A 10,519-nucleotide genomic window follows, 5' to 3' on the forward strand; every position below is an offset into this window, starting at 1 on the left:
TGCGGCCCCCATACCCGCTCAGCACCTTTCCCAAGCGCTGTGGGTGCTGCGGTGCCGTCACCCCTGGGTGTCCTCAACCCCCCGAGCACCCTCCTCGGGTGCTGCCTCTCCCCCACCCCACCCAGCACCTCCGGCCCCCGCACCCCCTCGGGGCTGCCAGCACCCAGCTCCCGCCCCGCTTTTTGGGTGTTCCCCTGGCGCTGACCCCATTTCACCTCTCCTCCGGCTGGGTCCAGGCTTGCCCAGGATTAATTGTGCCGCCTTCGTTAGCGTCTTGCTGCGCCTTCCCCTCCCCGAAACGCTGCGCCCCGCTTTGGGGAGCCCACGGCACCGCCTGCACTGGGGCAAAGGGCTTGGGGGGGGGGGGCTCGGGGGAGCCCCCAGGGCCCAGGACAGCAGCTGGGGGTTGCACAACACCCGCCACGTTTAATTGCAATAATTAAAGCAAATTATACAAATAAGGGTGCTGATAATTATGGGGCTCTGCAGAGATTTGTTGGGGGGGGGGGGGGGGGACAGCCAAGCTGGTGGCCCCGTTACGGGGGGATGGCCCCGGGGAGGGGGGGGGAATTACCCCATTGCTGAGATAGGAGCATGATTTTGGGCTGATTTGGGGGTTTTTGGGTACTTGGCCAACCCTGTTGTGGGACGCTGGCTGTGGGGAGACACCCCCCCACACACACACAAACCCCGCTGGCTGGTCTGCAGCCCCCACCCGAGCCCTACAAACAGCTGCAGTGATGTGGAAAGCCCAGGCTCTAATTAGCACTGCAGCAGCTTAATGAGGCGATGCTAATTGCACCCCCCAAATGGCGCGTGCACCCCCGAAAGCCCGGCAGCCGCAGGTGGGGAGGAGGAGGAGGAGGAGGAGGAGGAGGAGGAGGAGGAGGAGGAGGAGGAGGTGTCACGGGTGTTTGTGCACCTCTGGGTTCGGGTTTATGGGTTTGGGTTTATGGGGTTTGTGCCCGTGTCCGTAACGCACGAGCACACTCTGCTGGAGAGCCGGCCCCACACATCCCCCGCTCCCAGCAAAGGGGAAACTGAGGCAGGCAGGGACAGGGGGCAGGATGGGCACAAGGCTGGGACAGCCCACCCCGCTGTCCCCAAATCCCACAGGGCTCCAGTGACCCCAAAACCAAAGGTTTGGCATCAAAGGGGTCGGATGCACTGCGCCCTCACCCCCAGGACCGAGCTGCTCCCTCCATGCTGGGGGGAAAGGGGGGGGGGGGGGTGTTTTGGGGTGGCCCCCTCTGTCGCCGTGCCAAAATTAACCAAATGGCCCCAAAAAAAACATTTAATGGCTAAAGTGGAGCAGCGGGAACGGCGGTCACTTGGGGTTGGCGAGCTCCTCGATCGCTCTCCGCAGCTGCAGGGGGAAGGAGGCAGTGGGATGGGGGTTGTCCCCCTGTGTCCCCCCACCCAAAGGTGTCCTCCCCACCCGTGTCCCCCCCCCGTGTCCCACCTCAGCGCGTGTGACAGCCCCCACCAGCTGCCCGTAGCGGGTGACGAAGATGTGCTGCAGCTTCAGCAGCTCAAAGAGGTGGTGTGCCTGCGGGGGGGGGGCACATGGGGACAAAGCCGAAATTTGGGGAAGGGGGGGGCTTGGTGCCGCCTGCCCCCATCCCAAACCTGGTGCAGCGAGGTCCAGGGTGAGAGCTGCAGCATGACGGGCTCGATGGCGCAGTCGTCCCCAACTGTCCCCATGGAGGCTGGCTGCAGGGGTGGGCAGAAGGTGACGCGTTAATTTTTTGGGGTGGAAAAACCTCTCCTTTGGGTGCGGCGGGTGCCTCGGGTTCACCTTCTCCTGCAGCGGCCCTGGGGGCGCCCGTGGGTGCTCGTGGCTCTGCAGGAAGGCGACCAGCCGGGCTCGGCTGACGGTGCCCACCAGCATGGGTGACTCTAGGGGGGGGACACGAGCCAGGTGAGGTGTCCCCATGTCCCCACGGCCACCATGCCCCCGGGGTGCCCGCACCCTACCTGCGCTCTCCACCACGGGGTATTCCCCATCGGTGGTGGCGCTGAGGGCTGCCAGCACCTCCTCAAAGCCATCGCCCTTGGCCACGGCCACGACCCGCCGATCCATGAACTCCTCCACCACCACCCGGTAGGAGCTGGAGAACGGGGACAAAAACCCGATTTTCCCCACTCTGCGGGGATTTCCCCCCAAAACAGCCCCCGCGGGGAGCCGGGGCCGGGCCTCACGCCATGTGCCGGCTGCGGATGCGGGGCAGGTAGGGCAGCTTCTTGACGATGATGGTGCCGTCGTAGAAGGAGGGCTGGCACTTCTGGGCGATGGCGTTGGCCACCAGCACGGCCAGGACCACGGGCAGGACGTGGGCCAGGTGGCCGGTGGCCTCGCACACCAGCAGGGCGGTGGAGATGGAGTGGGTGACGGCCCCCGAAAAGGCGGCGGCTCCTACGGCACAGCCCCCCCGGGGGGGACAGGGGGGTGGCATTGGTGCAGGGTTGGGGACGTCACTGTCACCGTCCCCCCCCCTCCCCAGTGTCACCGACTTACCGGCCAGCGCGTAGCCCCCAGGGACGATGGGGTGCGTGGTGGCCTCCAGGCGGAGGCCGTGGGGGAAGAGCAAGGCCACGACCTCCCCCATCAGGCGCCCGATGGCGGCTCCTGCGGGGTTGGGGGGGTGGGAGGGGGGGCAAGAAGCCCCCGAGGACCCCCAGGGGATGGATGGAGGGATGGACCCCCCCCCCCCTCCAGGCTGTGCCCCCAGCAGGGCCAGATGCACCCCCCCAAGGCTGGGTATCACCCCCCCCAAAGGGGCTGCAGGTACCCACCCTTCCCAGCATGGACACCCCCTCCCCCATGCCCCCACCCCAAAATGACACAGCCTCCCCTCCCCCATGTCCCCCCAGGATGTAAATCCCACCCCCAGGGCTGCACACAACCCCTGCACCCCCCTCCCCAGGGCCAGATACACCCCCCTTACCCCCCCCCAAAGGGACTGGATGCACCCCCTGCACCACCACCACCACCCCCCCCAAAACCAGATGCACCCCAGGGCTGGGTGCACCCCCCGTACCTCTCCCCAGGGCTCCATGCACCCCCTGCACCCCCCCAAAACCACATGCACCCCGGGGCTGGGTGCCCCCCCCAGGCTCACCGTAGATGAAGATGGGCATGAAGTACCCGGCGGGCAGGGGCAGGGTGGTGGCCAGGGTCAGCATCCAGAACTAGGGGGGGGGGGGCACAGCACAGGGGCGGGGGGCTTGTCCCCATGGGGACAGCATCTGGTGGTGCTGGGGGGGGCACGAGAGGGGCCGGGGCTACCTTCATCAGCAGGAAGAAGGCCAAGGTGCCGAAGATGGTGGCGGAGGGGTGGCTCCACTCCTGCCACAGGCGCCGCGGGTCCCCGGGCACCGCGGGGGGCACCGAGGCGTTTTGGGCCAGCACCCCCCAGGTGCGGTTGTCGAAGAGCGAGATGAGGTGCTCCTTCATGGACAGCTGGGCGGACGGACGGACGGACAGACAGACGGCATGAGCACAGGGTCGGGTGGGGGGTGGCGGGGGGAGCCCCCCAGCCCCTGCTCACCCTGGAGGCCATCAGCTGCCCCAGGCCCGGAGGGAAGGTGATGGAGGCCAGCAGCAGCACCACCAGCGCCGAGTACAGGGGCTTGCTGGGGGGAGAGGGGGCGGCTGGGACAGACGGACACACGGACACGGGATGCGGGAGGTGTGTGGACGTCGGGGTGGGACACACGGACACGCTAGGGGGACGCTTGGACAGGTGGGGGGTGTTTGGGCACAGGGGGTAGGAGGCGAGGACGCAGCACGGTGACATGTGGGGGTGTGGGGCGCGTGGAGTGGGCACTGGGGGGACACACGGACACGCAGGGTGGACGCACGGACACGCAGAGTGGACGTGTGGCTGCACAGGTTGGACACACGGCCGCGGTGTGCGTGGGGTGGGACACACGGACACCGCGGGGGCACGTGAGGTGCACGGGGTGGACACGGGGATGCGCGGGGTGGGCGTGTGTGGGGGGTGGGGTGGGACACGCAGACACGCGGGGTGTTTGGGGACACGTGGGACAGACACACGGATGCCCAGGACGGACTCGGTAGCCAGCAGCCTGCCCGTGAGCCAGTTCTCCCTGACGGCCGCCAGCAGCCAGCGCTGGCAGAAGAGGTAGGCGCAGGCGATGGCTCCACAGATGGCCCTGGGGAGGAGAGGGCAGCGTGCAGGCAGGGCACGGGCAGGGCACGGGCAGGGGAAGGGGCAGCGTGCAGGCAGGGTGCAGGCAGGGCACAGATCAAGTGCAAGCAAGGTGCAGGCAGGGTATGGGCATGATATGAGCAGGGTACGAGTAGGACAGGCAGGGTACGGGCAGGGTACAGGCAGGATATGGAAAAGATACAGGTAGAACACAGGCAGGGTACGGGCAGGGCAGAGGCAGAACACAGGCAGGTATGAGCAGGGTGTGCGCAGGACCCCGTCCCCAGCAGGTCCTTCCTTACCCCAAAATCATGAAGAAGAAGGTCTCCGGCAGGTCAAAGGGGAAATCAATCTTGAGGTCACTCTTAAAAATTGCCGCGATGGTCTCTGGGGAGGCGGGAGGGGTTTTGAGGGGAGGCCAGGAGGCGCTGCGGGGCCGCATCCCACCCGGCCTTGCCTTGCTCGCTGTTGAAGACGGCGAGGAGGCGGAACATGAAGGCGCCGCAGGTAGCGGCGAAAAAGCCACGCCAGTAATCCCGCACGGCGAAGTGCGACGACATCACCTCGATGCTGAACAGCACCCCTGGAAAAACGGGGGGACCCGCTCAGGGGGGCTCCGGGGGTCCTCAGCTTCGGGAAGGACTGGGGAGGGTCCCTCACCACTGATGGGTGCCCCGAAAACTGTGGCCACGCCGACGGCTTGCGCTGCCACCAGCATCTCGTTCTGCTTGAATTTGTCCTGCGGAGGAGGGGGGGTTAACCCTGTTTTTTGAAGGGAAATGGGTAAAAAAAAAAAAAAAACATCCCAGCAGCTCCCCCACCTCATATTCCCTCGTGACTGATGTCCGCATCTTCCCCAGGTACGCCGCGGCCATGGCGGAGAGGTGCACGAAGGGACCCTGGGGACGTGGAGGGGCCGTGGTGCTGAGCGGCCGCGGGGCTGAGCCCCCGGCGAAATTCCCAGCGGAATTCCCTGCTCACCACTTTGCCGAGGAAAATGGTGCTGCCGCAAGCCAGGGTGCAGGTCAGCCCCACCACCTTGGCCCCGAAATTTTTGATGGCCAGGTACTCCTCCAGCACCACGCCGGTCAGGATGGTCTTGAGCTCGGGGATGCCGGAGCCTTGGTGGGGGAGAAAGTGGCACCAGCTCAGCTCGGGCTGTGGGGGCTCCACGTGGGGGGCTCCAAGTTTTGGGGAGGTCCAAGTTTAGGAAGATTTAAGATTGGGGAGCTCCAAATTTATTGGGGGGGGTACCTTCAAGGTTGGGGAGCTCCAAATTTGTTGGTGAGGCCCTCCAAATTTTGGGGGTCCCAAAGTTGGGGAACTCCAAGTTTGGGGGGGGGCTCCAAGTTTTGGGGGTTCCCCACAGTGGGGGCGGTGTGGGGAGGCCGGGGGGTGCCCGCTCACCTCCCGAATGCGGCGTGATGCTCTGGGAGAAGCCAGTGGAGAAGGCGGCCATGGCCACGGGGTAGATGGTCCACGAGAGGTACTTGAGCACCAAATAATCCCCAACCTCTTGGTAGAGCCACCGGTGGGCTGCAGAAGAAGTGCCGGGAGGGGGGCTGCCCCCGGAGACACCCCCCCACGCCTCCCTCCCCGTCCCACTGCCCGGTTTTGGGGCTGGAGCCCCTCGTTACCCTCGTAGAGCCTGAAGACGATGAGGTCCATCATGAAGCTGATGAGGGCCATGAGGACCCCCAGCACGAAGAGGAAATACCAGTCCTCGCCCACGCGGAAGAGCTGACGCTTCACCAGCTCCAAGCACCCTGCGGGGTGAATTGGGGGTCCAAAGGGGTGCTACAGCTGCCCCCCCCCCCCAAATAAAACTGCCCCAAGGTGGCCAAAAAGAGGGGTGAGGGTCTCACCTCGGAGCCTCCTGCGGGCTTTGGGGCAGGGCCGCCAGCTGTGCGCCGACACCAGCACCCTCTGCTCCTCCTGCAGCCCCCCCGGGGGCACCTCGGGGCTGGGGGGCTCCATCCTGGGGACGTTTTGGGGACCGGGGGCTGCCCCGGCCGGTGCTGCGGGCTCTGCCTGCGCCGTGGTGGAAATGAGTTTGCAAACAAGCTCATTAAAAACGACCTTGACGAGGTGGATGGACCCGCGCGGGCTGGAGCCAGCCGGAGCAGAGCGGGGAGGGTTTCAGCCTCCGAATACGCCCCGGGGGGGGCAAATGCAACCCAGCCCGGGGGGGCTTTGGTGGAGGCTGCGGCCCCCAGCCCTCGGCGATGCTTTGGCCTCGAAGCATCTCCGTGCAAGGGAAGAGCCAAGGGTGACTCAGGCGCCCGCCGAAATTACTCAGCACGGGGGGGTACTCACGTTACAGCCCCCCCCCCCCCCCCCGCATTTCTTGGCAGCGCTGCCCGGCGGGTCAGCATGGGGAATAAAGCCTTACATGGTCTGCTCGCAGAGCTGCTCACCAGCTCCTGTTTTTCTGCCCCAAAATACGGCCTCACCCATCCTAGGGTGGGGGGAAGCTTCCCGGGATGTGGCTACGTTTTGGGGGGGAGGCAGAGACCCCCTCCCAGGGAATTCCCCCCCCCAACACCCTCAGGGTGCTGCCACAGCCGCCAGCTTGGCCGCACTCCAGTCCCGTGTCCCCGCAAGGACACTTTTAATAACTTTTTATTATTATTATTACTACAAACTCCACGTGGCTGGCGCGGCCGCGCTGGAAGGCGCCCTGGGGATTTTTCCCCCAAGCCCCCCCCATCCTTTTGGGGCATCGTTCCCCCCCACATACCCCGGTGCCACCTCCCCATCCTCCTGTTTTCGGGAGCCCGCGTTATCCGGGCCTGCAGGAACGCCAGCAATGGCATCGGATTTGGGACGGGGAGGAGCGGAGCCAGCGACGGGGAGAGGGGGGGGAGAGAGGAAAAAATTTCCACGGTGTCCAGAGTGATGTAGCAGGACCTAAATTTAGCCGGTTTTACAAGAGGTCTGGAAGGTGGCCGAGAGCCTAACGGGGCTTTATAAGCTCGGCGGCCGCCCCCGAAATAGCCGGCCCCGTTCGTCTTCGCCGCGAGGCCGAGGAGGGGGCTTCGCCGGCTGCTTTCGCTCCCCTCCCGCACTGCGGACGCTCGGGGAGGTGGATGAACGTGAAATCCTCGTCTGCTTTCCGGTCGGAGCACAGCTTCCACCACCACAGCCGGTCGTCGTCGCCCGCTCGCCCCATGGAGCTTTTTGGGAGCTTCGTCCGGCCCCGTGGCGAGCCGCTGGGCTTCCCAGGCAAGTGGCGCTGGGCGAGGGCCACCCCGAGGGTGGTCAGGGGGCTTGGGCTGGGGGATCAAAGCTGGAGCTGTGGGAAACGTGTCTGAGTTATCTCGGGGGAGCGGGAGGGTTGTGGGGGGCTAAGGCAGCACTGGGGGAAGGTGAGGGGGCCCTGGACACTGTTTTGGGGAGGGGGACAGGGAGGCACTGACCCCGTGCTCCCCTCCAGCTCGGCCCGGCAGCACCGGCAACATTAAGACCCTGGGCAACACCTACCAGTTCACGGTGGATGTCAGTGACTTCGCCCCCGAGGACATCATCGTCACCACCTCCAACAACCAGATCGAGGTGCACGCCGAGAAGGTGAGCGCGCCCCCACCGCCACCCCACCCACCCACGGACCCCAAATCCCATCCCTAACGCTGGCCTGGGGACATAGGGACGCCCTCCCCCAACCTCCTGCTGGTCCTGGCCGTAATGTAGCAGTGGTGGGATTAAATTCACCATTTCCTCATCGTTTTGTCCCCACGCATCACACCCGTGAGGTGTCAGTGCACGAGGCCGGACAAGCTGGCGGCCGCCCATCCCCACGATCGCACCTTTTCCAGGTGGTTCCTCCCCACACCCCGAATTTCAACCCCCCCGGGAGCACGCAGCAGCTCCAAAAAAGGCACCATTGTCCCTCCGGGTGACTCACACCTCGCCACCACACCTGCGGGGAGATAAATATTAACATCGCACACAAGGCGTGACCGCAGGCCTCGCCCAAGGGCAGGGGACAGAGCGTCCCCAGTCCCGCTCGCAGCCTCCATCCTCCCCTTCTCCCCTTGCAGCTGGCCGGGGACGGCACCGTCATGAACACCTTCACCCACAAGTGCCAGCTGCCCGAGGACGTGGACCCCACGTCGGTGTCCTCCTCTCTGGGGGACGACGGCACGCTGACCATCCGGGCACGGCGGCAGCCCGCCAAGCACACCGAGCACGTCCAGCAGACCTTCCGGACTGAGATCAAAATCTGAGCGGCCGGGCACAGCGCCGGGGACGGGCTTTCCCCCCCCCAACCCCGTAGGCGACGTGTGGGTAGCGTTTGGGTGACACCGGTGTTCATTTAGCTGCGTGGGCGCGGGGGAGCCCACCGAGCTGGCCGTGACCCCGCTGGGTTGGCAAGGAGGGGACGGGAACGCTCCCCGCGGGCTCCCTTAGAGGCACGAGGGGTGAAACCCGCATGGGGGCACACATCCTTCGCTTGCCACCCCCCCGGGAGGCTGCAGGCTCTGGACACCGTTAAGTTTTGGCTGGCGTGGGTGGATCGGGAAGAGCTGGACGTCCTGCAGCAGTCACCAAGGAGCCTCCAGGGGAGGTTTCGCCCTGGGACGGACGTGAGGAGTGAGGCCGGGGAGCGAGCCCTTCCCCGACCCTTCGCCAGAGCTTCTCTTTGTATATACAGCTTGTACTGGGTTGTGATAAATTATTGACAACTACTGTCTCTGCCATATTTATTTTATTTTATTTTTCCCCAAAGAGGCTGAGTTACAGTGCCGGGGCGGCTGCGGGTTCATCCCTGACGGGGATGTCGGTAGCAGGCACAGCAGTTCCTCCTCCTGGACAAAAACCTGGATGCAGACAGAGCTGTCCCGAGCAGCCCGGCTCCCTCCGTGCCCGCTGCCCTGTTTATTTCCAGCCGGGGTGACTCATTTCTTCCCGGCCGCTCTATTTCTGAGCCCTTCCCTCAGCTGTTCAGCCGCCGGGCCGCCAGCCCACCTGGAAGGTCACCAAACCCCCTTCTCCTCCGCTCGCCCACCGGCAAGCCCACCGGCGGCAGGCTGCGGCACGGCCAGCAGGTCTCGCAGCCCGGCCGCCAAGCCGCAGAGCGGCCGCCAAGCCCAGGGGCTCCTTCCTTGGCGGGACCAAACGCGGCCCCGGAGCCACCCCGAGGGCGGGAGGGGAGGCCGGGCACCGCGTCAGGGGTGGAAGGAGGCCAGGCCGTGTGTACAAACACAGCGCCCGGGGCCAGCGGCTGTTTATAGCGACCACACGCCGCCGCCCAGCTCGGATTGCCGGGGCACGCGGGGCGAGCCGCGAGGTCGGTTTGTCCCCTGATGGCTGCTGAGCAGCGCCGCGAAGGACGGGCACGAGGCTCTCTGCCTGCAGTCCTTTGAGCTCTGATTTATTTCTGGCTCAGCAGCAACTCGGGCGAGGCAGGAGCTGATGCGGGGTTCATCCACGCACCGCCTGCTGTGAGAAACAACGTTTAAACACCATCACAACAGCTTGTAGTGTCTGCAGAAGACGCAGTTCGGCTCAGGACTGCAGGGCCGGGGGTACAGGGGCCGGGCAGCGGCACCCACCCGCTGTGCCCCCAGATCGCACCCCTGGGTGCCGCGGCAGCACCCGCCGCGGTCACACATTGCCATCTAGCGGTGAGGCTGTGGCAGGCGGTCCTTACCCAGCACGTCCTACGGGAAGGAAAAAAGGCTTTTTCGCCCCAAACTGACTGGGTTTGTAGATTTCAGAGAGGGGTGGGAGGGTGAGGGGGCAGCTCAGAGCCGCAGCAGCAGCACGCCCCCAGCACCCTCCCCTCCAGTTTGGCCCCGTAACGGGCTCGTTTTTGGCAGGCTGGCTATGAAATGCCTACCTCGTGGGGAAGCAGGTGAGGCAGGAATAGGAACATTATTTATTTTATTTGTGCTTTTGGGATTCTGTGGCCTCCAGTCTGCCACTGACACACACGCGTGGCAGACGGGTGCCCCCGCACCCACCGGCGCATCCCAACACCCACGGGGAGCTCCTCAGGCGGCCACCCCCACCCCTCTGCGCTCCCTGAGGCGATTTTAATAAATCACAGGAGCACTCGGATGGGAACAGCCTTTATTGGCACCACAGACAGACACCGAGCCCACCCCCCGCAGCCCCCCTCTGGGGACAGCTGCCGCCAGCACCGCGGGGCACAACACCCCAGCCACCGTGCACCCGGCCGGGAGGACGCCCTGGGGAGCCCCGAGCCCCCCTAAGGGGTTGACAACCCTGAGGAGCCCCTGGGGGGGCACAAACGGCCCCGACCCCCCCTCAGGAGGGGCCGCACAGCCCCGACCCCCTCCCGGCCTCGCGGCCCCTCACGGCCGCAAGATGGCGGCGGG

The 10,519-nt window shown here is 65.6% G+C and overlaps 2 protein-coding genes across 4 annotated transcripts; one reads left to right on the top strand and one right to left on the bottom strand.

The window, feature by feature from the left end:
* Window positions 1-1,216: 1,216 nt before the first annotated feature.
* On the bottom strand, window positions 1,217-6,398 carry LOC309886236 (chloride channel protein ClC-Kb-like). Of its 3 annotated transcripts, XM_082776892.1 has the most exons (19): window positions 6,041-6,398; window positions 5,813-5,941; window positions 5,583-5,711; window positions 5,157-5,296; window positions 4,997-5,074; window positions 4,836-4,914; window positions 4,633-4,758; window positions 4,478-4,562; window positions 4,078-4,179; window positions 3,552-3,636; window positions 3,290-3,463; window positions 3,123-3,192; window positions 2,519-2,629; window positions 2,203-2,416; window positions 1,978-2,111; window positions 1,799-1,899; window positions 1,630-1,713; window positions 1,463-1,549; window positions 1,217-1,366 (listed from the first exon to the last, which is right to left on the bottom strand). In XM_082776892.1, the coding sequence occupies exons 1-19, from the start codon at window positions 6,150-6,152 to the stop codon at window positions 1,328-1,330; spliced, it is 2,079 nt and encodes a 692-aa protein (XP_082633018.1). In that variant the 5' UTR covers window positions 6,153-6,398; the 3' UTR covers window positions 1,217-1,327. The 3 variants fall into 3 exon arrangements, 2 of the variants coding, with proteins under 2 accessions (XP_082633018.1, XP_082633019.1); XR_014318901.1 differs by lacking the exon at window positions 2,203-2,416; XM_082776893.1 differs by lacking the exon at window positions 2,519-2,629.
* A 752-nt stretch (window positions 6,399-7,150) lies between these two features.
* Window positions 7,151-8,864, top strand: HSPB7 (heat shock protein family B (small) member 7). The gene is made up of 3 exons (XM_082777001.1): window positions 7,151-7,400; window positions 7,612-7,745; window positions 8,216-8,864. Exons 1-3 carry the CDS (start codon window positions 7,265-7,267, stop codon window positions 8,399-8,401), a joined length of 456 nt encoding a protein of 151 aa, XP_082633127.1. The 5' UTR covers window positions 7,151-7,264; the 3' UTR covers window positions 8,402-8,864.
* The last annotated feature ends 1,655 nt before the right edge of the window (window positions 8,865-10,519 follow it).

The sequence above is a fragment of the Aythya marila genome (assembly GCF_965140915.1).
Source record: "Aythya marila genome assembly, chromosome: 21".
Taxonomy (NCBI): Eukaryota; Metazoa; Chordata; class Aves; order Anseriformes; family Anatidae; genus Aythya; species Aythya marila.

Excerpts from the sequence above, each read along its gene's own strand:
- LOC309886236 (XM_082776892.1), bottom strand. The coding sequence starts at position 6,152 with ATGGAGCCCCCCAGCCCCGAGGTGCCCCCGGGGGGGCTGCAGGAGGAG. Across the intron at positions 5,712-5,812 it reads CGTCTTCAGGCTCTACGAGG|CCCACCGGTGGCTCTACCAA; the intron begins GTAACGAGGGGC and ends CTTCTTCTGCAG. Across the intron at positions 3,637-4,077 it reads GGCAGGCTGCTGGCTACCGA|CAAGCCCCTGTACTCGGCGC; the intron begins GTCCGTCCTGGG and ends CTCTCCCCCCAG.
- HSPB7 (XM_082777001.1), top strand. The coding sequence starts at position 7,265 with ATGAACGTGAAATCCTCGTCTGCTTTCCGGTCGGAGCACAGCTTCCAC. Across the intron at positions 7,401-7,611 it reads CGAGCCGCTGGGCTTCCCAG|CTCGGCCCGGCAGCACCGGC; the intron begins GCAAGTGGCGCT and ends GCTCCCCTCCAG. Across the intron at positions 7,746-8,215 it reads TCGAGGTGCACGCCGAGAAG|CTGGCCGGGGACGGCACCGT; the intron begins GTGAGCGCGCCC and ends CTCCCCTTGCAG.